Below are 27,611 nucleotides of genomic sequence, written 5' to 3' on the forward strand. Positions count from 1 at the left end.
AGCGTGCCAGATTTTGAGCCCTTTCGACTAGGCTTCTCCTTGTTGTTTAGAATCTGTTCTACCTCTTCTATTAAATCGTCTATTTCCTTGGCAACATGGCTAGTGTGGGGTAACATAGTCTTATTGATTTTGAGTATTTTGGATTTGCCAGAGCCTAAAGTCGGGCTGTCTTTGGCCTTACGCTTCCCCATTGGCGAATGGTACTATGGTACTATGTCACAATATAGAGGAGAGATTGGGGTACTTCCCTATGCAGAAGGGGCAATTGCCGTGCCTTAGGACCAAGAGGGGTGGCCCAGCCCGGCCTCCTTCGGCCTCTGACGGGCACGGACGGGCCCGCCCTTGGCCCGGGCTTTGCCCGGGCGCACCCGCGCGCGTCCCGCGAGCGGGAGCGCAAAGGAAGAATTTAAAGGGCTCCTGCCCTTTAGCTCCGGTGCTCCGATGTCAGCCCCCAGGTGAGGAGAGTCAGGACAAACCAACAGCGCAACCCGCGTCCCCGCGAGCGGGAGCGCAAAGGAAGAATTTAAAGGGCTCCTGCCCTTTAGCTCCGGTGCTCCGATGTCAGCCCCCAGGTGAAGAGAGTCAGGACAAACCAACAGCGCAACCCGCGTCCCCGCGAGCAGGAGCGCAAAGGAAGAATTTAAAGGGCTCCTGCCCTTTAGCTCCGGTGCTCCGATGTCAGCCCCCAGGTGAGGAGAGTCAGGACAAACCAACAGCGCAACCCGCGTCCCCGCGAGCGGGAGCGCAAAGGAAGAATTTAAAGGGCTCCTGCCCTTTAGCTCCGGTGCTCCGATGTCAGCCCCCAGGTGAGGAGAGTCAGGACAAACCAACAGCGCAACCCGCGTCCCCCAGAGTCTTTTTTTCACTTTGCCTGGACTCAATAGTTATGAACTCGGTTGTTTTCCTTTCGAAAAATGGCGACGGAGCGCAAGTCCTTCTTCGATTTCGTTTTTTTGCTCCTACGACTAGATAACGTGAGACACGCGCATAGTCGACGGAGCCATAGTCCGTCTTCGATTTTCGGTCTCCATGACCACCTAACAGACAGCGCGAGATGCGCGCACATTCGATTGTATTTCCGGGTCCTCATTACGTATTTGAGGACCACGGAGACACAAGTTGTTTGTTGGCACGGGGACGCTATCAGGAGGGTAGGTGCTAATTGACCTATGCACCGGTAACAGAAGTAAGTACTTCGTATTGCCCATACCTTTACCACTGACCCAACAAAATCCCCGCGATATGTCCACACGATCCCGACGGTGGAGAGGGTTGAGTTCTCCTTCTCTGACCACGATCGTTTAAGTTAGTTTTTTCGGACTACACGGGTGATACTAGGTGTTATTGTGCCATCGGATTTAATTATATTTTAACCAAAATATTTTCATTTCTTTCCACTTTGACTTTACAATAATACCTATATTTTAGACAACTGTTTCACTTTATTCCTGATTGTCTTTGGTATTATTCTTGATATTTTTCTTTTACATTATCATGACATTTAGATTGTTTGTTCCGGTTACTGATATTTGATTCCCATGGGGCTCTATCCACAGACCGGGGATGGTAAGCCTTAAGAAATGTTTTTTTATTTTAGATGATTATATTTGTCTTGCACATGATGTACTTAACCTATTCCGTTCATGTGTAACTAATGGCCACTTTATTTTCTACATGCTGTTGCTTTATTTATTTTTTAGGGCGACTTTGACTGACATAAACAACTTCACAGTAAGTGACTGCAAGTTTTGCTCCTATTTGGATTTTTGATTTTTGGGAGAAGTTTTTCTATGGTCCTGATGAAGCGTCGAGGGATCCGTATGGACCACCAGACACGAAACATGTAGACCCCTTTTTTGAGAAGCCACTTTTGGGTTTTTCTTCAAACTTATATTTTGTGTGCGAGTAGATGAGCATTATTACTCAGTCTTACTCCCCTCTTGTTTTTAACTTTGGTCTCCATCACAGTAGTATTGATTAAAATCATGATTATTGAGCGTAGATGGATAACCAATTTTACTTCTGTTTTCTCTCCTATACTACTTGGGTAATCTCAGATACCCTTCCTTATCTCTAACTATCAGTAGAGCATATACGGTTAAGAGACCCCTCAGTGGAGCCCGTTAGGCATTGCAGCACCGGCCTAACGAGGAGCTTTCCCAATGATGAAATCTTACATCCAATGTGATGCTTGAGGGTTCTCGCTCCTGTAGAAAATAGTCCGATTTATTTTGGAACAGTGCACCCCTCTTTTCTTACTACTATATATGGGAGACTGTGCACTGGACCATCAATCTCCCAGGTCCCTCTCCTTTGTTTATAGTCCCAGGAAGATGACAACAGACCAGGACGAGCCAGGAGGACCCACACAAGACCCAGGAGAGGGACTAGAAGAAAAGGAAGTGTCGCTTCAGTGCAGAGGAGCAGGAAATTCTGGTGAAAGAGGTGACGGAACACCAGCACCAACTTTTTGTCACCTCAAAGTTGCCAATTAATAGGAGAGTTGCAATATGGCAACAAATTGTTGACAAGATAAACAGTGTGGCAGAAGTACGGAGAACAGTCATTGAGTGCAAGAAACACTGGTATGACTGCAAGTGCAGGACCAAGGAAAAGATGGCCAGGAACAGGAAGGCAGTACTGCAGTCTGGAGGTGGGAGTCCAGCACCGCAGGAGGCCCTGGACCACATGGAGGAGATGGTGGCAGCTGTCATCCCTGAGGAGATTGTCACAGGGATTCAAGGACAGGACAACGCAGACTACCAGGAGACAACACAGATGCAGGGTAAGTCGCATGGGAAATTCAAATGCGCCAATGTTAACTGCAAGCGGGGGGCATACCTACTACACAATGCATGTAAGTCATCATATTCTGGGAGTGGCATGGGTAAAGGGGCATGGCACAGGGGCATGGGCTGTTCAGAGGAAACCTGGGGCACAGTACTACGCTACACCAACAACCTTTGCATGCGTTATGCTGGTATGCCAAGGATGTTGGAAAGGTAAAGCCAGTCCAGGAGGGTAGGGTACAACGTAAAACTGGCCTGCTGTCACACGACAGCTGGTATTCTCCCTACATGAACTAGGGCCCAATTAACAGTCTCAGGCCATATCTGCAAGTGGAATTTAACAGTGACAACAGTTGACACTACCACCTCTGCTGTGTGTTCAGGTCAAGTAGCTAATGGCAGTATCGCCCCCATGGATCAAACACACCCAAGTTAGAGGGTTCAGGATGACAACGTTATCAATCCCCTGTAATCAATACAAATGTTCTAATCCTGTCAAATGTGAATGTCCATAGTTGCTACAAACATCAGCCATTGTCATAAACATTATGAGGTACACAGCACTAATGTCATACCCATGCTGCATATGTCAGGGTCCACCCTGTGCCTGGGTCACAATTGCTCCAATGACCCCATGCAACATCCCAAATGTCATACTGCTCAGACAACAGCATTGAGGGGGAGGACATATGTCACCGGCTAGTGAAAATCACCCTCACAGTCAGAAGAGGAAATGGAACACTGCTAGGACCATCAGTGCAATCTAATGTAGCACACATTCCCCAACATCAACATTACACACTACCAATGCTGACATCTGTAGTGTGCCATGCCAATGCTATACAAAGTATATGCTCGGTCTCCCCAAAATATAGCTGGATGTGAAATATCTGAGACTGGGTCAGTTCCAGATTGTTAAGTGTGATGCAAGTGCCATCAGAATAACCACAGCCAGTGCAAGGCCTCACCATGAGAACGGAAATAGACGGAGGGTTGAGTAGGACAAGAAGGTGGCATATACAATTTAGCCACAACCAACACCTAGAGGATGTGATGCTGACAAGTCCCCAAACTGACCATACTACATGTGACATGCAGGTGGGGCATAGGCCTGGGAGAATGCTAATATTATAGACAGGAACAATGAACAGGAACCAAGATCACAATGTGCAAAACATAGGAAGGCAGGCACGTCACATTACAAATCCAACAACACAGGCACACTAATTGTACAATATCTCATTGCAGAGGACGATGGCTCTCCTGGGGATATGCCTGTCCTGGACTTCCCTGATGACATGGATGCCGAGCTGACAAACATCAGCCAGCAGACCTTCCAAGATGTCCTTGGAACCCTCCAGGCCCCACCTTCAGTCACAAGGAGGAGCACAGATACAGCAGCCATCACAGAGGACCCACCCACCACCCCAATTGTACGACCTGCCAGCTCCAACCCAGCCGACGACTCTGATGACACTGGCACCAGCTTTGAGAGAACTGTAGTTGGAGTACAGCGGGAGCTGGCCAAGGAGGTGCAGGTGGGGATGAAAAATATGCCAGCCAGCCTAGAGGGGGTACGTTCGTGCATGATGTCAACTGCAGAACAGGCAACAGCCATGCAAGGGCGAACATCAATCTTGCAAGAACTTGAAAAAAGTGTGGAGGAAATCAGCACAGCTATAAGAGAGTTGACACAACACCTCCAACAACAAACTTTTCAACGCGTGCACGAATGCAATATTGACCCCCTCAGGGGCGACCTGGCTGCCTACCACAGTGATGTGGCTGCTATTCTTAAGAACCAACAGCTCCTCCTTGCTGCAGTACTGCCCTTAATAGCCCCACAGTTGGCAGCCACCCAGGATGTTTGACTCCACGTCTTCAAACACTGAGGTGTGTGTTGCCCCTTCACAACCACCACCACCAAGGGCAGAGGAGACAACACACATATCAGAAGATGAAGACGTGGCACAGATAACCTTCACCCGTAAGAGTACCCGGTAGCACTAGTCCCTGCCACATGGCCACTTATAACCAAGGTCCTGTGCTTTGTAACATGCCAGTCTTGCAACAGCTACTCTCAAGCACTGTTCTCCAGCCCACTGTTTATCTTGTCACTCTGCCCTGTCATTGTCTCTCACTAACTCATTGGCAAATCATGTCCCTCTGCACTGTCTGACACTTCACCCCAGCATGTCCAATGACAAGTCCTTTTGCACTTGTGCAGGGTCACAATGGAAGGTGTCACACTAATGGACTCACAATCAAGGACAATGTAAATGTAGCACTACAGCACTTTATAATAAATAGCACTTACACAACCACTTTGTCTCTGTGTAATGTGACACATCAACCGTGAGGGACATCAGTGATGTTTGCCTCATGTCAATGATTATAGAATGTCAATACAACTGCCCAGAATGTGGGCTGATAACTATGCACTGTGGTCTGGATTGTACCATCATCTGCCCTTCCTGAGGGTTAAATCTGAGGTAAATAGAAACTATACAATATAATGCTGTGTTGGACAAAAAAAGTCTTCCTCAAGGGATGTCTAAGGCAAAAATGATTGTCTTCAAATTTTTCTTCAAGACAATCTTTAAGTATGTGACATTTGACCCAACATTTTCCTCACACACACCATACAGCAGGGATGGGTGTGTATGAGTGTGCATACAAATAAGTAACCTGGCTGAACAATGTAACAAATGATAGGTGTGAGTTATGTATACCATACTACATGAGATCATACCACCACTCACCTTATAAGGCTTCCGTTGAACATCAGGCTGCAGGCAGACGTAACACAGTGTCGTCAATATCAAATCTGGTCCCAAAGTATGTGAGATTGAAAACATACATAAAAAATTAACAACACATTGGGATCCATAGTAACCTTGAGTGGTGGGTGCAATGGATGGCAGAATCTTAGCAAAGTAGCTCTGGTGTAGCTGCCAATGTAACAGCTCAATTGGGAATTGGTTGCAGGATGGGAAACAAATGCAAATACTAAAGAGACATTGTTCAGCCATGACAAGGCCCTGATTTCCAAGCATTTGACACATACTTTAAAGGAGTACTTAAATATTTATTTAACAGTAAAAAAGGAAGATAAAACCTGGGGAAACACCTTAACTAACCTAATCTATCCTAACCACAACAGGCCCTAACCAACCTAAGCTAAACTTACTTATCACATTTAACTAAACACTCTAAACATCAACCCCCTCACCCCTCCTTATAAGACGGGAAACATGGAGGACAACATATACTAACCTAAACACATACTATCTTATACTAAACAAATATATATTTTTTGGTATTTTTATATTTTATTTTTTTCCCTTTTTTTTTTAAAACACCAAAACCCCAACATCATCCACCACTCACCCACCCACACACATAGTGAATAAACATTTTAAATGATCATAACCCCACCCCCAACCCTAACTACTAACTAAACTAACAGCCTATTCTAACCTAACACTGAGCCCCCTAAATCCACTAATTAAAAGAACCAGGAAAGAGGAGGGAGGGGAGGGATTCATGGCAGAGGGTATAATTTTCACAAGTTCGCCCTCCACAGGGTCTTCTTGATGGCACACACCCTCTTATTAATTTGTGCCACTTCCTGCTGCAGCCTGTTTATTCTCCTCAACATATGTTGCATGTCACATTGCATCCTTTGGAAATCTGCAGGGTCAATGACTGCAGCTGGGGTGGTCTGGGTGCCAGTTGTAGATGTCTGTCCGGTTGTTGGTGCCATGCTTGTAGGGGGAGATGCAGGTGATGCTGTCATAGGTCCGGGAGCAGTGGAGGTTGATGGTCCTGCAGTGGTGCCTGATATGCTTGGTGCCACCTGGGTGGTAGTGGTGCTGCTGGCGGTGGCGGCTGCTGTGGACACCGAAGGGCCCCCTTGGGCAAATGCCCTCCACTCTCCTGAGGCTCTTTCATGGCGATAACACTGTGCCATGTGGCCGAACCCAGACTCCACATCCAGAATGTGCCAGCAATGCATCGCCCTGCGCTGAAACTCCAGAATCTGGATGGCATTCATATTGGCTGCTGTTAAAAAAGATAAGGCCAAACATTAGGTACTTCATTGTGTGATATAGCTACTGAAAAAAATCAGACAATACATATAATGTAGCTGAAACAGGCCATATCACCATACAGATCACAGATTCGCCCTGAGGAAATACATGCCAACGCAGCCTACACATGTCCTATCTAACAGCACAGCTATGCTCTGAAAGATGTGTAACAACTTAAATTACCTATGCATCATTGTTCAGCCATTTGTCATGTACAAAATGCTGCAAGTCCTCCACATGTGACAGGCCAACTAATGACTATCTTCTGGATGACAATCAAGGGCCACAAGATCTGTGATTTGTAAATGAAATTGGCAGGATGGACTGCAGTTGCTAATCATGAGTGGGTATCCTAGGTTTGGACAATTGATTTACAGATTTACATGTCTTGGTACTAAACTTGGATCACCACACCTAGGTACACATTTCATAACCCTAAGACTGTGCCTCGGGTGGGGGGTGGAGAAGCAACAAATACTTTCAAACATCTAGGGCACCCAGGAAGCTTTGGACAGCTGTACATGGGTTTGGGCAGTCCACCACAGGTAAGAAGGATGTCCAACTAGGATACACCCAAACCTTGGACAGTCCCATCCACATTTATATTTGTAAATGCAGACAATTGTCAACATAATTTTATACCACTAATATCTGTCTTACAACAAGCAGATAGAGGCAAGCACATATCTGGCCATGAGCTGCATGCACACCTATGACATTGTACTCAAGTGCCACTTAAAAACGTAGCACAACATGTGGAGCTACATTCTGCTAGGAAGTCAAACATACAGTTGAACATGTTCATTAGGGAACAGGGAGGCTCAAGTCTGTGGGTAAGACTAAGGCATTCCTATTCTGTGAGATTCAGAGTCTGACTTGCTGACTAAATCATAAATATGGCCCTCTGCAAAATTTTCTTTATAAAACATTTAACAACAAATGTCACCCAGCACATCATACCTTGCTATGTGTCCAACACACAGGAGTCAATCACACAACAGCTGCAAACACAAAACAGAACTAAAATATCAACACTTACTGGATATGTCTGGGTCTGCAAATTGAGCCACCTCTCTGATTGTGTAGGGGGCAGGTCCACCTGTAAAGCATGGAAGGGAGAAATTACTGTGTGTAACATTAAATCTGAAAGTCCAGCCTCTCAGGCATGATAATACTGCAACAGACATACCACTGCAAACATGTACAGTTCCGGTCACTCCAGTGAGTGATACACACATATCTGCACACATGCAGTGGCTCTAACTATCATGTGGTGACAAACATGCTCCATCAATTGTTTGCAGACTCATTTATGGAGTGTACTCCTCTCATCATTTGTAGTAATGAGTGACATGCAAAGCAACTTTCCTTGAGCACTGCAATTCCAGTCACTCAGGTATTGTGGCTTGTGCATCAAGGGACAATCATTTACTGTGTGACGCACTTGTGGGTAGATTTAAGGTCAAGATTTATCATGCTTTCTATGGTCACTTACATGTAGGGCCTGTGTTGTGTCTAGGTTACATATGCTACATTAACAGTATACCCCGAGCCACATATGTCCCCTATGACACCATAATGGCAGGGATCCTGTGCATTAATTGGTGACAGTTTGAGGCTAGCCATGGATTGTCCAGTTTTAATATTTGGATACAACAAGGAGATATACATTGACAATGTATATTCTAGTCATTCAAGACAGACTGCCTGGGCACAGGTGTAGTCATTGCACCTGAAATGTGTCACTCATTGCCCTGTGTACCCATTATGGGTTTTGGAAATCACAGTGAGACACATTCATTATCTTACATTTGCCAAGTTGGTTGATCAGCGGATATACAGCAAACTGACACTGTCATATTATTAACACATGGTTTAGTAAATGTACCACTGTGTCAATCATGATGATGTAGGTTTCAATTTGTATGTACCTTCGGAATGGCAGCAGTCACAGGAATGCTGGTCTTCTGATCTTAGCATACACCCATGTATGTGATAGCCTCCATACTGGGAAGTTAGTTCTTACACATATGCTGCACTAGATCAGCATGGGTGTGCCAAACTAAACTAGCAAAGTATTAGTGAACTTTATATGTATGATGGAATTGGTCAGGGGTCCCTTACCCGACATCATGCACGTAATACATTGTGATCATGCATTCCCCAACATCAGGTATCCCATGATGATCCCATAACTTATGAGAAGTTCATGGCTATAGAGTAACACAGATGGCAAATGCATTAGCTCTGTTCCAGCTATTGTTCCCAAGACCAATGTAAAACACACAGGTACAATAAACAGAGGGCCATGGTTAGTTGTTACCCCTCAATTTGTATAATTTGCTTCATTTTATGTGCCAAAGCTATGGAAAATAGCACCAAACATTTAGATATGAACCCGTGTACATTACTTTTGCATCCATCCCTAATTTAATTGAGGCACAACCAAGTCAAACTATCAGCCTAAGATGTTACCTGAGGTTAGAAATAACTTGGTACATATTTGTCAGAATCCAGTTCAGACATGTTTCAGAAATAATTGGGGGACACATTGATTCTTGAAAGTATCTGGATTAAAAACATGTCTTTCCTGGTACACTCACAGACCATGCCTAAAACATATGTTAGAGCCACATTTGCATCATCTATTGATGTGAAGGCAGCACTAATTTACAGGCTCCAGTTGTGTTTTGTAAATCCGTGCAGCTGTTGCGTCAACAAATGATGGTAATGTGTAGCAATGATTGTATAACTCGTGGCCACTGTATGTTTAACTTGCATTCCACTTGTCCAAAAACATTGCCTGCAACATATGAACAAATCTGCTACTGTCACTACAGAGCATTTAAATGTGTACGTTACTCTGAATTGTACTCACCAACAGGGCCACCAATCACAATCCCCAGGTGGCCCAGCAGGTCTTGCTCCCTGGCAACAAGGTCAGCCCAACGGTGCTTTAGCTGCTGGTCGTTGCACGGTGTGTTGTATATTGTTTGCAGATGGTACAGAGCCTTTGCCTACCGGAGCCTCCTTGCCTCTGTGTGATACCCCTATATCACCCGGCCACCTGCTTCTATCATCAATGGGAGGAAGTGGCACACCAGCCAAATGAATCCCCCCAGCTCGTCCTCTCCCATTCTACCGAGACGTGGCCTACCCAACATGCTTGAAATAATAAAGGAATTAAGGGGTACAGAGGATAATGAAGGGAAATGAAAAGTAATTAACACTAAAACAGCCCAACTATCCCCATGTAACACTACCCACAACAGACTCCCAACAGTACAAAGATAAAATTAGACACCAGAAATGATAAAAATACACTTACACAGGATACCACAGACACTTTAAAAACACCAAAAGACAATATAAAGAGCACACAGGAGACAAATTTACAATATTCACAGAGAGACAAACACAACCACAGAGTCAAGAAAAATCACAGACTGCAAAGTGAAAGTGAAAGTACACCCACTATACCAATTATGTAAACAGAAAATCCTATTACATCATTCCTGCCTCAAATGTGGTGCGTTTTTATTATGATGCGTCAAAATATTATAATGCTTGCATCATTTTTTTTTTATGCACATGCTTAGAAAATACCCTCATCCATATTTTCAAATATGTTTCACAGTTAACTAATTTCATGGCAGTGTGGGAATTACCGCTCAGGGCCAATGGATGTATCATGGCAGTGAGTGTCATTTTTCTACGCATATGCAGCATTTTTTGATGCATGTGTGTCTTTTTTTACACGTATGCATCAAAATTTATGTCTTTTACAGGGTTTGGGGCATTTCTCAAATTTTATAGTACATGACAGCTGTAACTATACAGAGATAGGCTGTTTGCACCTACATTGTGCAGTGTATGGGCACATGTGGCAGATCACACTACTGCAGACCATGATCCTCCAGTTGGTGTACTGGATTTGCACTCTTCACTGACTCAATGGATCCACAAACTTTTGGAATACAAATTGGTATTACTATGTTTGAGCAGGTTGTGCATCAATAGAGGATAGCAAGGCTACGCAACTCAATACAGTAACTCATTGCCTGTGTGTCAATGTGTGTGAATTGGCTCTTACAATTCTAGTTGTCCCACTGTGTGAACATCACAAGACTTGTTTTCATAAATGTGTTTGTATGCATGTGTTGTCAATGGGGACAAACATCAGATGCTATTCAGTGTGGAAATGAGTAAGGAAATGTGTTTGTCATACACGTAGCAACAAATGCTATCTGAACTTACAAAATGTTTGGGACATAAGCATCTCCAATGACAAACCATGCACAGGATACATAGAGGATGGTTGATCATGGCAATGTTCAAAGACTAAGCCATCACATGTCCTGGAATGTTGGATACCACTTCCTGGTCACTTGTTTCAATACTACCCATGAGTCAGGCATTTGAAAATTCTATGTGGGTACGGTGTTTGTGACACAGAGTCCCAAAACCAATCCAAAAATGTAATGTCACCCCACAGTTTGAGTCGAATGAATGACCTATGTTCCTCCTGTGGCAGTGGAGGGCCAGCAGACCAAGCAGCACGTGTTCACATATTTCCAGTGGTTAATTGCGCAAAGGTGTCCAGTTCAAGTGTGTGGGCCCATGTGTAGCCTGTGTCATTATTGGGTCCATGTTGTCACAGTTACGTGCAGGTCTAGTCATGAGTCTGTGGAGCCATTCCCTGCATTAACAAAGTATCCTTCACAGCTGAATTGAACGAAAGACGAAGAGGAATTGAGAACACACATGGGGATAGTCCAGCTATGGCACTGCAGAAGTTTTATGAGACTGACAACAGGGCAACATTGGTGTGCTCACAAAGTTAATGGACCAGGAATTTTAAACCAGCAGGTTTCATCACAACATTTGTACACAGGGTGGCCTCTAAAATTCCCATTGCAGCCGGGAACATCAGTGCCTCTGTGCTGATTAATCTCACAGCTATTCACCACGCAAGCCCCATCAATATGTTGGGGCCGATGTGAATCAGTGTGTGGACCATCAGGATACAAACATGTGTTGACATTTCATGCACATTATCTAACGTTGTTTGTTGTGCTGGAGGCACCGTACCTAATCCATGCATACAGCCATGGTACACTGCCACTTTTTGTCACTCATGCATACATGAAACCCAGACAAGGGATGGGCCGTGATTAGGCTATTTGAAGACAAGTTCCTCCCCATGATACAATAAGTAAACTGATTACACTATACAATATATTTGAGTATTCATTGTAGACCTACCTAACACAATACCCCAGGAGGAAAGTGAGGGCATGGAAAACAACTATGAGACAAATGTAGCCACAGGGAACCTTTATGGTAATGCAAAGACAGGAACCAGTCAGGCTAACAGGATGCAGGGTCAATCAGGAACAAACATGAACAAAGCAAATACATAGTGAGCAGACTGGGACTGGTCAAAGCTGGAACAACACTGTGGAAAATGTATACTGTTTTTGTCCTGTGTGCTGCAACATTACACAATAACCCAGGGCCTGTGTTACACAAGTGATTTTTACGGCAATGCATAACAGTGATATACATATAATGGCAGTTTCTATGCCGTTCCAGGCAAGGGCAGTGCATGTTCAAATGGCTGGTCTGCATGAAGGTGCTCACAGGTGTGTGCAGCTTCAGTCTCTCACAAGTCCTGTACGTGAGAAGCAAGTTCAAAGGGCCAACAGTACCTTTCACATGGGAAGCAATGGACAGGTGATTACAGGTCCTACAGACTACAAGGCAGTGCATTATCCGACCAGAAGTCCATGCAGACAGATGAACAATGACTATGGCATACCATACTAAAGAGGGAAGCAGACTGGAGTCAGAATGTGAGCCTTTGTGTGTGTAGATGAGGGATTATCTGGGTACAAATAGTCCATTTCCAGGCCCCCTTCGAGAAGGGTGGGGAGAGACAGAAAACATGGCAGTGGCAGGACTTATGACCTGGGATGGCATGTGCAGGGGATGTCTTGAGAGCAATGCTAGTCATACCTGGGGCACTCGTGCTATCCATTTGCTGCTTACATGGATTTCTTGTCACACATACTCCTTGCAAAGTTAGCTGATGTCGCACTTACTGCTGTCAAGGGTCTGGTCATACATTCCTGTTACCAATGCAATAGCACATGCACTGCCTCATGTATGAGGCATTTTTTCCATATTGAATGATGGTGTCTTTGTTGTGTGCCATATGCTGCAATGAACCATGTTGCCAACATGTATGTGTGAAATAGATGTGGTCCTCTGCTATTGCCCTTCAAATGTGATATGGACACGATATATGTAATTTACAGTGTGTGTAAAGTTGGCTGCTCATTCATACCCATCAAATGTGATGTGGATTTTTCAGTATCCTAATATGTATTGCTGCAATGCTCCATGAGGCTACACTCGGATTATGGATCCTGTGATGCAAAAATTATTACCCAGACCATGATATAGTGATTAGAATGGGTGTTTAATGACATATGGTAAGACAGTGGTGATGGTGACTATAGATAAAAGAAGTTTTGGACAATGTGTTGTCTCCGTCGCAATTCTGCAGCTGTATTTGGATGGTCCCCCTCATGTTGATAGACCACGTCCTCTTCCTCCTCTTCAGCCATTTGTGGGTGTGGTTTATAGAGGGGAATGTTCCTCCTTACACAAATGTTGTGCAGGATGGCACAGGTCAAAATAATCTTGCAGACCATTTCTGGTGAGTATAGGAGGCTTCCTCCGGAGATGTCGAGCACCTGAATCTTGACTTCAGGATGCCAAAAGTCCTCTCGACTATGGTGTGTGTCCTCCTATGTGCCTCATTATAGGCATGCTCTGATGCTGTGCTTGGGTTTGCAAATGGGGTCATGATCCATGGTTAGATACCAAACCCCTGATCAGCTGAAAGAGAAAATGAGTGAGAAAATGTTGATGTTGCTTGCACCAAGATTATCACTTTGCATGGCAGTTGTTCTCTTGTGTTGTCTGTGACTCATCTGTGTTTATGTTATTGTGTGGAATCCTAGGCTTCTAGGATGTACCATCAGCATTGGGTTGTTCCATTATCTGAACTGGTGTTTGGTTGATTGACCGGATGTCAGCAGTATTTTTGTAAAGTTGCAGTACATTGTGTACTCCCTTGCATTATGTCATGTGAAAGTGGTGTCCGTGTGTCTTAACTGGGGATGACGTGATACTTCCATACACGGAATCAATTCACGGAATACTTCCATACTGGGTGCCAACTGTGGATCAATGTGGTGGTAACACGGTTGCATCTATATGGCATGGACATCCCATCCAATTTAACATATGCAATAGAATTTGTTAATCATCAGTGAGGCCTTTTGAATTGGCTAGGTGACAATGTACAACACATCTCCATAAGTTGTCAGCACTGAATTGTTGACAATTGACAATGCATAAATATCCCATGTGTGACAAGTTCTCTGCAGACCTATTTCTCTGCCCTTGCCGAGTTGACTCATGTTCAAATGTGTACCTATACTACTGAACCTGGTCCAGTTCAGCTGGCTAACTTGGTTGTGAGTTTGACCTTTTGAGTGTCAGAAGGTCCATATGCCTGTACATCTGTAGTGTATATGTGTAATTGTCTCAAACCGTATGTGTAGCAATGTGCACTTTCAATATTGTCACATCAATATGTGTTCTTAGCACAGTCCACTTGCTTATTGGTATTGGGCAATGTCAGAGCAGGAGTGATGTGAGATATTGGTACTGCCTCAATGATTCCATGTTATCTTTGTTAGAGTCATCATCATCATGCTATGTGTTTCATGGTGTTTGACCTGCAGCAAAACACATTGCACACCCCTTACACAGTACTTATTGGTTGGAAGGGTGTTTGATTGAGTGTTATTGATGTGATATTGAAAGATTAATCTTCCAAGTTGTACTGCCAGTTAAGGTCATGTCATTGTGTTGTTTTAAATTGTTCCCTTGTGTCTGTGGAGTGGCATCTGTTGTTATTTGGATCTGTCATTTGTCCATAGGTGGGTATCCCATTGGGTCAGGAATTCAAACATGCCTAGCAGTGTCACAACCCCAGTGTCTTCCTGCCCACGTGTCAATGTAGTGGTGTATGTGTTGTGTGTCCTACAGGGTTGCTGTGCTGTGTGTATATAAGTAGGTTTCTGTACTTGCCAACAAGTAGGCCATTTCCATATCGTCCATCCTGGAAGTGTTGATTGATGGTGCAGTGGCAGAAGATGAATGAATCATGTACACTCCCAGGATACTTTACCACAATGTTGGTGATCAATCCCTGGCGATCGACAATGGCCTGCACATTGATGGAGTGTGTGTGCTTCCTGTTGCGGTATAGATGTTCGGTTGCAGCAGGTGGCACAATGCATACGTGTGCAGTCAATGGCACCAAGCATGTGTGAAGCCGTTGATTTGATAGAAGCCCTGTTTGGTCTCCTGCTGCTTCAGCTGTGTGTTGGGGAAGGTGATGTGGCGGGGTGTGAGCTAGATGATGGCATCCAATACCTTGGGTAGGAAGGCAGAGAATGAGGGCTGTGAGATCCCGGCAACCAGGGCCCCAGTGGTTTGAAAGGAGACACTTACCAACATGTATAGGACAGCTAGCAGCTTGGTCTCTGGTGGAATGATGTGTGGTGTCTGCAAGCTAGGTGCCAACTGTGTATCAATGTTGCACAGCAGCTGCTGAATGGCTTGCCAGTTGAGTCTGTACCTCTGGATGATGTCTTGATGCCGGGGTCCCAGAAGGGTTGTCCTGGTGCGGAATATCCTCTCCTGCCTTCTGTGTTGCCTTTGGGGTCCCTGCTGGTGTTGTGGAAGCTGCTGTTGTTGGTCCTGTGCTCTGCATCTTCGTGCATGCTGGATGAAAAGCACCACCATGTCTTCCTTTTGGAGCTCTGACACATAGCTTGATTGGCATATACCTGATTGGCATATTTAATTTACATGTAAATCACTTGTAGAGTGGTATAACATATACACAGGGCCTGTAAATTAAGGAAGCTCCGTTGGCGCTAAGCACTGTTCTATAATTACAAGGAGGTATAATGACACTTTTTTGTGGTGTTACGCCTCCTTGTAAATATGGGCCAATCTGATGCAGTTTTCTGCGCAGAGGGACGTGCAATGGGTGTTGCTGTGGGCATTCCACCGCAACACCCATTGCTTTTGACGCTGCCTCAGATTTACGAGTTGTCATAAACCTGAGGCAGCACCAAAAATTAACGCCACCCCAGGGCTGATGTTAGCATTGCAGAACGAGGAGGAATGCTTTTATTCCTCCTCGTTTTTTGCTTTTTCTCTGTGTGCTACATTCTGCAGCACACATAGAAGAAGCAAAATGCCATGGATGATTGTTTACATGCAGGAAGGGACACCTTCCTGCACATAATCAATCATTCAAGATGACGCTTTAGTACATTTTGCAGCACACATATAAGTTCCAAATCACCATTATAGATTATTAATGTGCAGGAAGGGTTACCTGCCTGCACATAAACAATCTATCCCCTCAATGCAGACACCCTTGCAGTATGGTCAAAGGATGCCTGCGTTGGCACTAAGCAGCTTAATTAAGGGCCAGTGCAGGGGTGCACTGCATTCCTCTAACTACGGCACACCACTGCGTTTCAAAAGTGGTGCAGCACTGCTATGTTTGCATAAATCTGGGCCTAAATGCTACCAGTGGGCCTTCAGCCCTTATTGTGCCACCCACTGACATCACACCTTAAAACTTGTCTCAAGCCTGCCATTGGAGCCTCAAGGAAATGGCCCACTGCCATTTTGACATGGCATTTAAAACCCCTTGTGAAGCCTTAAACTCCCCTTTTATTACACATATGTCACCCCTAGGGTAGGCCCTAAGTAGTCCATAGGGCAGGGTGCTGTGTAATTAAAAGGTAGGGCATCTATATGTTAGTTTTACATGTCCTAGTAGTGAAACACTACCTGATATGTTTTCTCACTACTGAGAGGCCTACACTTCACAAAATGTTCTCTATTTTTTTAAATTAGTTTGGGATTTTTATTGTGTTGTGTTTTCACTGTATTCATGTTTGAGTACTGCATAAATACTTACTACATTGCATCCAGGATTAACCTGACTGCTTTTTGTGCCAAGTCACCCAGGGTTATGCACAGGTTAAATTAGTGACCTTTTGTGGTTCACCCTGCAAGGGATTGTGGCTGTTGCTTGTCCAGGGCTCCCAACCCAGTCAACCAACAACCCAATTTGTCACATTGGTGTTCAGAAGTGTGGATCAGGACTTGTATTTGCGCAGTACCACACAGTGATTTGTGTTACACAAACATTCAAGATCAATATTTTGACATCAGAGTAATCCCTTTTTTAAAAATTCTCCTTAGTCTCCATTGGCTGTGTTTTTTTCTAAATTTAAGTAACCCTACCTTCCACTATTTTCATGGAGGTGGATGCCTGCAACATTTGACACCCTCAGCAAGGCTGAGCTGCTGAAACTCTGCAAACAGAAGGGACTGACAGCAGTAAAGGGGGCTACCAAGCTGGATCTCCAGATGGCTTTTAAGGCATTTGAGGAGGAACAAAGGAGGTGGGCCAACTCAGAGGAGGATGGGGTGGATGACCATGAGGAAGAGGGAAAGGACCAGGCCCAGGACTTTGAGCTACCCCACTCAACCCCAGTAGATGACCAGGAGGCCCAAGATGACGTAGATGGGGCAAGGAGAAATGTGTCCGGAGGCCTGTCACAAGCAGAGTTGAAGGACAGGAGGGAGGAAAGGAAGCTCAAGCTGGAGCCAGAGCGGGCCAAACTAAAGCTGGAGAAAGAGAAAGCTGAGGCTGAAAGGGCCTTGCTGAAAGCAAATTAAGTTGAAGAAGGAAAAAGCTGAGAGTGCCTTGGCTGCAAAGAAACTACAGTTGGAGCATGCAAAAAACATGAGGGATCTGGACATTAAAACCAAACAAGTGGATTCCAGCAGCAATGGTGATAGAAAATCATGAGTGGCTTATCTACTTTGTTGGCTACGGTGGTACTGCCTCCCTACTGAGATGCATCTGTGAGTAAATTAAGGTTAGGTGCTGCACAGATGTAGTCCGCAGGTGAGGAGAAGGGTTCCCCATGGGTCAGTTCAGTGGCTCAGAAGAGTGTAGACAGAGGGGTCCAGCTGAATTCAGAGAGGCATAGAACTGACAAGTGCCCCTGCAGAAGAGGGCCATTGTCCACGTTCTAGTGCCTACGCAAGGAAGTCCATCAAGGTATTCATTGCGCTACCCTAGCTTTAGGCTGGAGGGGGTCTTGTTGGAAATGGCCCTCTCTACAGGTTCACCCCAAACCTTTTGCCTTCCTCCTCCTACTTTTGCTTGATTTTTGCTTATTACTCATAGGCCTCTCTGCTCTTAACCACTGCTAACTAGTGCTAAAGTGCTTGGGCTCACTCCCATAAACATGGCTTGATTGGCATACACCTGTTTGGTATATTTAACTTGCATGTAAGTCCCTTGTAGAGTGGTATAACATATACCCAGGGTTTGTATATTAAATACTACCAGTGTGCTTGTAACCCTTAATGTGCCACCCAATTAAGTTGCACCTCAAAACTTGTCCCAGATCTGCCATTGCAGCCTGACAGCAGTGGTCCACTGCCATGTCGACATTTAAAACCCCTTGCTAACACTTAAGTTTCCCTTTTATTACATATGTCACCCCTAAGGTAGGCCCTAAGTAGCTCATTTGGAATGGTGCTGTGCAATTAAAAGGTAGGACATGTACTTGTTAGTTTTACATGTCCTAGCAATGAAACACTACCAGATTTATTTTGTTATCTCACTACTGAGAGGACTACCTGTCCTAAAATGTTCTCTGTTTTTCTAAATTGGTTTGGTATTTTTATTGTGTTGTGTTTTCACTGTATTGCTGTTTGAATATTGCATAAATACTAAGCACATTGCCTTCAACATTAGCCTGACTGCTTTATGTGACAACCTACCCAGGGTTAAGCACAGGTTAAATTAGTGACTTTTTGTGGTTCTCCCTGCAAATGATTATGGCTGTTACTTTACCAGGGCTCACACCTCAGTCAACCAACAACCCAATTTGTCACAGTGCCAAAGATGACTCTGACCTGCATGCTGGTCAGGCATTGTGCAGATATGTAGATTCGATTGGGGGAGAAAGTCACTTAGGGGGTCATTCCGACCCTGGCGGTCCATGACCGCCAGGGCCGGGGACCGCGGAAGCACTGCCAACAGGCTGGCGGTGCTTCCAGGGCCATTCTGACCACGGCGGTAAAGCAGCGGTCAGAAAAGGGCAACAGGCGGTTTCCCGCCGGTTTACCCCTGGCCCAAGGAATCCGCCATGGCGGCGCTGCTTGTAGCACCGCCATGGGGATTCCGACCCCCTTCCCGCCATCCTGGTCCCGGCGGTAAATACCGCCAGGAACAGGATGGCAGGAACGGGTGTCGTGGGGCCCCCTAACAGGGCCCCATAAAGATTTTCAGTGTCTGCTGTGCAGACACTGAAAATCGCGATGGGTGCCACTGCACCCGTCGCACCCCTTCAACTCCGCCGGCTCCATTCGGAGCCGGCTTCATTGTTGAAGGGGCTTTCCCGCTCGGCCGGCGGGCGGCCTTCTGGCGGTCGCCCGCCGGCCCAGCGGGAAAGTCAGAATGACCGCCGCGGTCATTTGACCGCGATACGGTCTTTTGGCGGTTCCCGCCAGGCGGGCGGCTTCCGCCGCCCGCCGGGGTCTGAATGACCCCCTTAATGTCTGTCCCCTATTTTATTTTGTGATATAGAGCAGTCTGACTTCTATGGACCCCCACATTATCATTACTGGGACCTGGGGACCCCCACTGAATCATTATTAGAATGCGGGGACCCCTCCTCTGAATCATTGCCGGGAGCCCTGGCCTAAAGATTGTTGATGATTTGAAACGCCAAAAAAAACAAAAAAAATAGGGAAACAAGCATTCATCAAACACATACACAAATAATTACACATTTTACTTCATTTGCAAACGGATATGTATAAAAAAAAAAAGTTTTATAGGAAATGTACTAAAAAACGCAGTTGGTGAAATGTCCCTATATATCTATTTGTACACGCATTGTTGATACATTTAAACTAAATAGAAAATTACCTTTTGAAAGCAGCTTGCCTCGCATGGTATAAACTGTTTAATCGTAGATCCCATGGCCATCTCCACAGTGCGGATTGATCGCACAAGCTCAGCCAACTCGCTTGGTTCCAGAGAAGCCTGGTGGTCACTTCCTCTCCAGGTTTTGTCCAAAGTGACATGTCGTTCCACTACTCTGGCCCCCAATGCTACCGCTGCAATGGAAATGGCAATGCCACCTTCATGGCCAGAGTATCCAATAGGGATGTCAGGAAATGCCTCTTGAAGAGTCTGCAAGAAAGAAATAAAATATACAAATGAGTATTGAGCATATAAAGTCAGAATGTATCTACCTTATTCGTTTAGTTATAATTAATCATTGGTAAGTATTCTGTTTATTCAGTGTAATAACCTTTTATTTGCCATCACAAATTGACTCCAAGTAACCATGCTGCAGAACAAGCATTTTTTGTTCTTGTATGAATGAATGGATGAATATACATATTAAACGTAAACATGCACCACAAATGCATCTTGGTGTTAGGAGAGTGACAGAACGAAAGAAGAAATAAAATAATGTCAGTATCTTACAAACTATTCGGAACTGATATTAACAGATGGATCACAATTGTCTTTATATTTAGATAAATGATAGTTTAATATCTTGCTAAACACTCTGCAATCCACAATCTTGGAGCGGACTTGACAGTTGGTTTAAGATCTTCGTGGCTTGAATTGAAAGACTTTCTCCTGATTCAACCTTTTTTGAAACGCGAAACAATTGTAATAACGTCTAAGGAAGATCACAAAGCAGACCCAGGAGCATATTTAGGAAGCCGAGCCAAAACACCAGGGCCATCATAAAATATATAGGCCCAGATTTAAGAGGGCCTAGTGTCTCCTTGCGCCACATTAGCATCATTTTTTTATGCTAATGTTGCCCAATGAGGCCTAAATTGCAGTGTCATATTTACAAAGTAGCACAATGCATACATTGTGCCAGTTTGTAACCCCTGTTGCCACATTATGCCTGCGCCAGGCATAATGAATGCAAGGGAGGTGTTCCTCCATTAGGGGGCCGAAAAAATGGAACAAAGAAATCCAAAAGATTTTTTGCACCATTGTTTGCTGTATTTTTAACGCCTACACGGAGCAGGTGTTAACATTTCAAAAGACACACCATTTTTTATAATGGGCCTCAATGTGTTTTACAGGTTTACCATCAACCTTTTTTACCCTAATCCTGCAAAGTGGCAAGCTAGCGTCAAAAATGTTAACATTAGTTCCCTATCTACCGCCATGGTGCGCTGTATCTTAAATACAGTGCACAAATGGTGGCTTTAGGGGGCGCTAAGGGGCGCAAGAAAAGTGTCGCTGCCTTGGATGCAGCGCATAGTTTTATAGGTCAGGCATAAAGCTTTAAAAAGTACCCTTTGCTAACTGGAAAGAGGGGGGAATTTAAGCAAGGCTTCAGTAATATGCTCAAATGTACATATTCTAAGAGCTAGCCCTAGAGCTTTTCTATTGCGTTCAGTTTTAACATGTATTTACTCATCCAAGTATGTAGTAAGGCAGGGCTTAAGAAATTGCTGAATTGGCCAAGGCCAATTGAAGAAATAAAGAGAATCAAAACTCGAACACAGATATTAAAGAAGACAAGGGATAGTGAGAACCCTGGGTTCTCCAACTAGCGACCTGAGTTACTTTGGACCTGAAAGGTGTTATTGATAGAAAATGAGATGGACTTTCCAAAAACGAAGAGAACCAAGCAAAGACAGACACTGAAAGAACTGTCTCTGCCAAACACTCAACCATATCAAATTCTACAAAGAGGTCTGAACAATAAGACCTGCCGGAAGCCCTCTGTCCAGACTCCACTTTAATTTGTTCAAAGTTGACATCAGAGCGGTTTTGTTCTCCATGGGAAGTTGAAACACAGGGCCATATTTATGATCCAATTTGTGTTGCTCTTGTACCAAACAACATTGTGCAAACCTTAGGACAGATTTTTGAAGCCAAGCAAAGCCACTTTGCTTGGCTTTGAATAGCTTCACAAATCTGAGCAATGCAGTGTAAATTGCTGCGCTGCCTTACTCTGTGTAAGGGAAACGTTCCATGGACGTTGCGTGGATGCTCCCACTCAACTCCCAAGTTTTTTCCTCATTTCTAGATTTACCAACCTGGCAAACCTGGGAATGCACCAAAAAGACACACCTCCCCAGGAGAGGCATAACAAGGAGAAATATATTTATTTTTCCATGTTTTTACCTCTTTATAGGAGCCTCTCAGGATTGTTTTTGTTCATGAAAGTGCTGATTCCTGCACAAAAACAATCCTGCCTACAACATGGGCACCTTTGCACCATGGTGCAAGGGTGTCTGTGTTGGCGCCAGGCTGCCAAAACAGCACCAGCACAAGGGAAAAGGACAGGAATGCTTCACATTGGATAGATAGGCACATTCCTGCCCTTTCCCTGTGATGCAAGGCAGCACAGCAAGGTAACTTATTGCACTCACCTGCGCCCCAAAAGTTATAAATATGCCCCTCAGTTTGTACTACATCCGGTAGGATATTTTGTTCAAAATCGTTTGCTAGCCACTTAGCAAGAAACGTCACCCCTATGTTTAAGGTCACGGGGAGGAGAGATATAGGCATATAACTGGACTACAACAATCGGTCCAGGTTAGGATTTTTCATCAAAGGTTTGACTACAGTATTTTTTCTTTTTATTGCAGCCTCTCCAGGAACTATTGGATAAAGTGGGCTAGACCATTGTCCCATGCTGTATGCTGAGTTGTGTGGAATAGACAATTTTTTATTTTGTTTAAACTTAATGATACAATAAACATTATGGCCCTCATTATGAGTTTGGCAGATAACGGAGGCCGCCCGCCAAACTCATACCGCCGAGAGACCACCTGTGTGGTCTAAACACCGCCGGCCCTATTTGGAGTTCACCGCAGGGCCGGCAGGCGAAAACAGAGTTTCCACCCGCCAGCCCTGCGGTGAGCAGGGCCTTAATGTTGCCCTTAATTTGGGCAGTGGAATGCGCGATGGGGCTGTGCATGGGGGCTCCTGCACTGCCCATGCCAAGTGCATGGGCAGTGCAGGGGCCCCAAGGGGCCCCGCGGCCACCATTCTGCCAGCGTTTTCATGGCAGTAGAACAGCCATGAAAAGGCTTGAAGTATGGTGATTCGTAATCCAGAAGGCAGCTCTGCCCTGGCGGATTACAACCACCAGGACCACCAGCCTGCCGTCTGGCAGCAACCTGGCGGTGTCGGCGGTCTGACCGTGGTGGTGCCACCACGGTTGTAATGTGGTAGTCGGACCACCACCGTAGGTCTGGCGGTCTCAAGAACACCAGACTCAAAATGAGGGACCTTCCAGCAGGCAGGTCTCTCCTCTTGCCGCTGCCCCACCCCGCGCTGCCTTCCACTCTGCTGGTTTATTGTTTTATTTGTTTCTAAGCCTCCTGGGCTTCGTTCCGTTTCTCTTTACAAATTCCTGCCACTGTGTCCCCGCGGCCCTCCCCCTCCCCCACCTCCTCTCCTTCCCCTTTCCTGCCGCTGAACCCTGCGGTCCCACCCCCCCAGCCTTCCTATTCGCCCAGCCTTCCCTCATTCCAGCTGCCACACCCTCCCACCTCCCCTCTTATGGCAGCCGTGGCGCAGTAGCAGGAGCAACCCTTGACCCTCCTTCCAGCAGGCAGGTCGCTCCTCTCACCGTCACCCCGCGCTGCCTTCCATTCTTCTGGTTTATTGTTTTATTTGTTTCTAAGCCTCCTGGGCTTGGTTCTGTTTCTCTTTACAAATCCCTGCGGCTGCTTCCCCGCCCCACTCCCCCCACCACCTCTCCATCCCCTTTCCCGCCGCTGAACCCTGCGGCCTCACTCCCCAGCCTTCCCATTCGCCCAGCTGTCCCTCCTCCCAGCTGCCACACCCTCCCACCTCCCCTCTTATGGCAGCCGTGGCGCGGTAGCAGGAGCGACCCTTGACCCTGCTTCCAGCAGGCAGGTCACTCCCCTCGCCGCAGCCCCGAGCTGCCTTCCACTCTGCTGGTTTATTGTTTTATTTGTTTCTAAGCCAAAGGCAAGGCCGTCTGCACCACTCCCCCTGGCCCGCAAGGCCCCCACGCCCCCCATGCCACTACACTGCCAGCGATCTCCACGCCCTCAATCCAGGACGGCCCTCCACCACCTGCTTCCTGTCCTCCCCAAAGAACACCAAGGGACCTTTCTCCTGTCAAGCATGCCCCTACACCTGCACCCTAAAGCACCACGACAGACCTGCTGACAACCACCTCAGCTGCATCCTACTCAACACCCGTTCCATCCACAAACACGCAATTGAACTCTGGGACCTACTGACCTCAACCTCACCGGACATCGCCTTCCTAACCGAAACAAGGACACACTCGGCTTCAGAACCCAACATAGCCATAGCCATCCCCGAAGGCTACAAAATCACCAGAAGAGATCGCACTAACAAGCCAGGAGAAGGAATCGTCATAGTCCACAAAAGCACCAACAGAGTCTCGAGCAGCACCCACGACACCCTCAACCTCGCTGAGCACCTCCACTTCAGAATCCACATCAACGCCAACACCACCCTCAAAGGAACTCTGATCTATAGAACCCCAGGCCCCCGCTCTCAATTCTGCGAAGCCATCGCCGACATCGTCAGCACCAACGCCCTCGACTCCACAGAGTACATCCTCCTTGGTGATCTGAACTTTCACCTAGAAAACAACGACGCCAACACCACCAACCTGCTAGACAACCTCACCAACCTCGGCCTCAGACAACTCGTAAGTTCACCTACCCACTCCGTAGGCCACACAGTCGATCCTGTCTTCTCAGCCAGCAACCACATCTATATAAGCCACACCACCGAACTAAGCTGGACAGACCACTGCTGCATCCACTTCTCCTACCAGAAGCCAGTCATCCACCACCACCGCACTCAACCCCCCCGATGCAACTGGAGCAAAATATCAACGGATCAACTGATTTCCACACTTGCCCAGGACCCACCCCCCGAGACCATGGACCCCAACGCAGCCGCCGCCAACCTAAATCACTGGATAGAGGACTGCGCCAACACCCTTGCACCGCTCCAAAAAACAAAAAACACCCTCCACAGAATCAAGGCCAGATGGTTCACCCCAGACCTAGAGGAATCCAAATCGCTATGATGCAGAATGGAAAAAACATGGCACCACGAACCGACCAACTCCAACCACATCACGTTCAAGGATGCTATACGCAGACATCACCAACTGATCCGCACCACCAAAAGGACCCACTTCAAAAACCACATTGACACCAACGCTCACAACAGTAAGGAGCTGTTCGGCATCATTAAAGAGCTCTCCACTCCCAAGACTTGCTCCAACGTGCCCCCGCCATCACAGGAGGTCTGCAACTCACTCGCAACCCACTTCCATCAAAAGATAGAAGAAATCCACAACAGCTTCAACCCCCAGACTCAACAGCTGACTACAAACACCCACAAACCCAACCCCCCAAGTAACACCCACCTCCTCCACACCTGGACCCCCGTCAACAAAGAAGACACCATCAACGCCATGGCCTCCATCCACTCCGGATCACCATCGGACCCCTGCCCACACCATATCTTCAATAAAGCAAATATCATCATCGCTCCCCACCTCTGCAACACCATCAACAGCTCCTTCAATTCAGCCACCTTCCCAGAAAGCTGGAAGCACGCAGAAGTCAACGCCCTGCTTAAAAAACCCAAGGCAGACCCAGACAACCAAAGAACTACCGACCAATCTCCCTCCTCCTATTCCCAGCCAAAGTAATCGAAAAAAGTAGTGAACAGCCAACTATCTTGATTCCTGGAACACAGCAAGGCACTCACACACACAGTGACTGACTCAGTCAAATCTTTATTTCGGTAAGTAAAAACAAACCATTAAAGTACAATAAACAACAAAAAGAAAGAGGGCTTCTAAAAGCAGGGGGGTACTAAAAAAATAAGGTAAAAGCACAGTTAAAAGGGACAAGACAAGTTTTAAAAAACAAACAAGAAATAAGCAGTCAGATAAACATCACTTAATATAATGAAAGGCTGTACTCAATAATGACAATAGTTCCATGAATCAACACTGGTTAAAAATATAATACACCAATATCTATATACTGTGGAGCAATCATACATCTAATTCGATAAATATAAATAAATAAGTCTACAAATTAATTCCCCACTCTTGCTCCTTAAAATTGCTAATCTCAGATGTCAGAATCATACAAAAATTTTCCCCTTTTTTTCCCCATTAAAAAAACTGTCTGGGTGGATGATTTTCGTTTTAAAATTCTCACGACATAAAGTAACGGATCAGTTCCATAGGTCTATAAATAATCCATAATGAACCAAACCAAGGTCTATGTCCTGTACAACAAAAACTGCAATCATACATCCAAGTTGAATAAATATATATAGATAAAACTAAACAATAACTACACAGTTTTGACCCTTAAACTTGCTAATCTCAACCGCCAGATAGACTCAAGAAATCTTGCCACTGGTAGAGCTATCTGAACGGACGGGTCGCATTTTAAAATTCTCTCAGCGTGGAGACAGGATCTAACCCCTAATTGTTTGCAAAGCGGGATGAGCCAAAGTGCTCTTTGTTTGTGATATGCTTGACAGTTGAAGAAAACGTGTGAAACAGTTTCTTCACTTTTACAACCCATCGGCAACCTTTAGATCTATTAGTTGTACTGGACCATTTGTACGTAAGGCTGCACAGAGGGAGAGACCCAATCCTAAACCTAATAAAGAGGGCACGAGCAAATGGAGATAACTTTGCATCCAAAAAGGGGCTCAAATTCATAATGACATTTAACAAGTAAAAAATTGTCGGACATAGACAATGGAATAGAACTAGCAAATTGTCCAACCTGAACATTATGCCAATAAGCATCCTTTAACAGCTGTGCAGCATTTTTAGGAATAGAAATAGGATCATGCCAATAGGAACCTAAGCCAAGACGAGAAAAGGATTGTTCAACGAAAACACACCATTTAGATTTAATACTAAAATCACGGCCCACCACATTGAGGAGACCACACCGAAAAGGGGTTAGGGCATCTGTTGTCCACAGCCGAATCCAAAACAGCAGGGGCCTTAGGGCAGCAATCTGTGAGATTGAAAAAAGATTTAGGTCCAGGTGAATGGGCAAGGATGGGGTACTCGATGGAACCTTTAGCATCATTTTTAGAACCTGATTTTCCGCCCTAGCCAGATTCGCCAGATTACAATGGCCCCAAAGTTCAGCTCCATATAAGGCGGCCCCCCTAGCTTGAGCTTTGTATATTTCCAGTGCAGGAGATATTGCAAATTTCGGGGAACTAGAGGCAAATCTGACAATTCCCCCGCCCTCTGCTTCAGGCATAATAAAGATTTATGGCGCTGGGAATGACAAAGATGTGAATCTTCCACTTTAATACCTAGATAATCAAAGGTACACACCCTTTCCAAGGGGACATCATCTAAGTATACAGGCCTCTTCATTTTTTTCTAATATCTCCAAAAACCATGTATTCACTCGACACCTCCCAATCCGGATTCCGGAAACACCACAGCACAGAGACCGC

The 27,611-nt window shown here is 45.5% G+C and overlaps 1 protein-coding gene across 1 annotated transcript in view; it reads right to left on the bottom strand.

The window, feature by feature from the left end:
• Positions 1 to 27,611, bottom strand: part of LOC138299495 (sialic acid synthase-like) — a 208,596-nt gene that overhangs the window by 21,510 nt on the left and 159,475 nt on the right. Inside the window, exon 5 of the mRNA XM_069237774.1 lies at positions 20,010 to 20,276. Coding sequence (XP_069093875.1) covers positions 20,010 to 20,276 — 267 coding nt within the window. The remainder of the gene's footprint in view (positions 1 to 20,009; positions 20,277 to 27,611) is intronic.

The sequence above is a fragment of the Pleurodeles waltl genome, chromosome 1_2 (assembly GCF_031143425.1).
Source record: "Pleurodeles waltl isolate 20211129_DDA chromosome 1_2, aPleWal1.hap1.20221129, whole genome shotgun sequence".
Classification (NCBI taxonomy): domain Eukaryota; kingdom Metazoa; phylum Chordata; class Amphibia; order Caudata; family Salamandridae; genus Pleurodeles; species Pleurodeles waltl.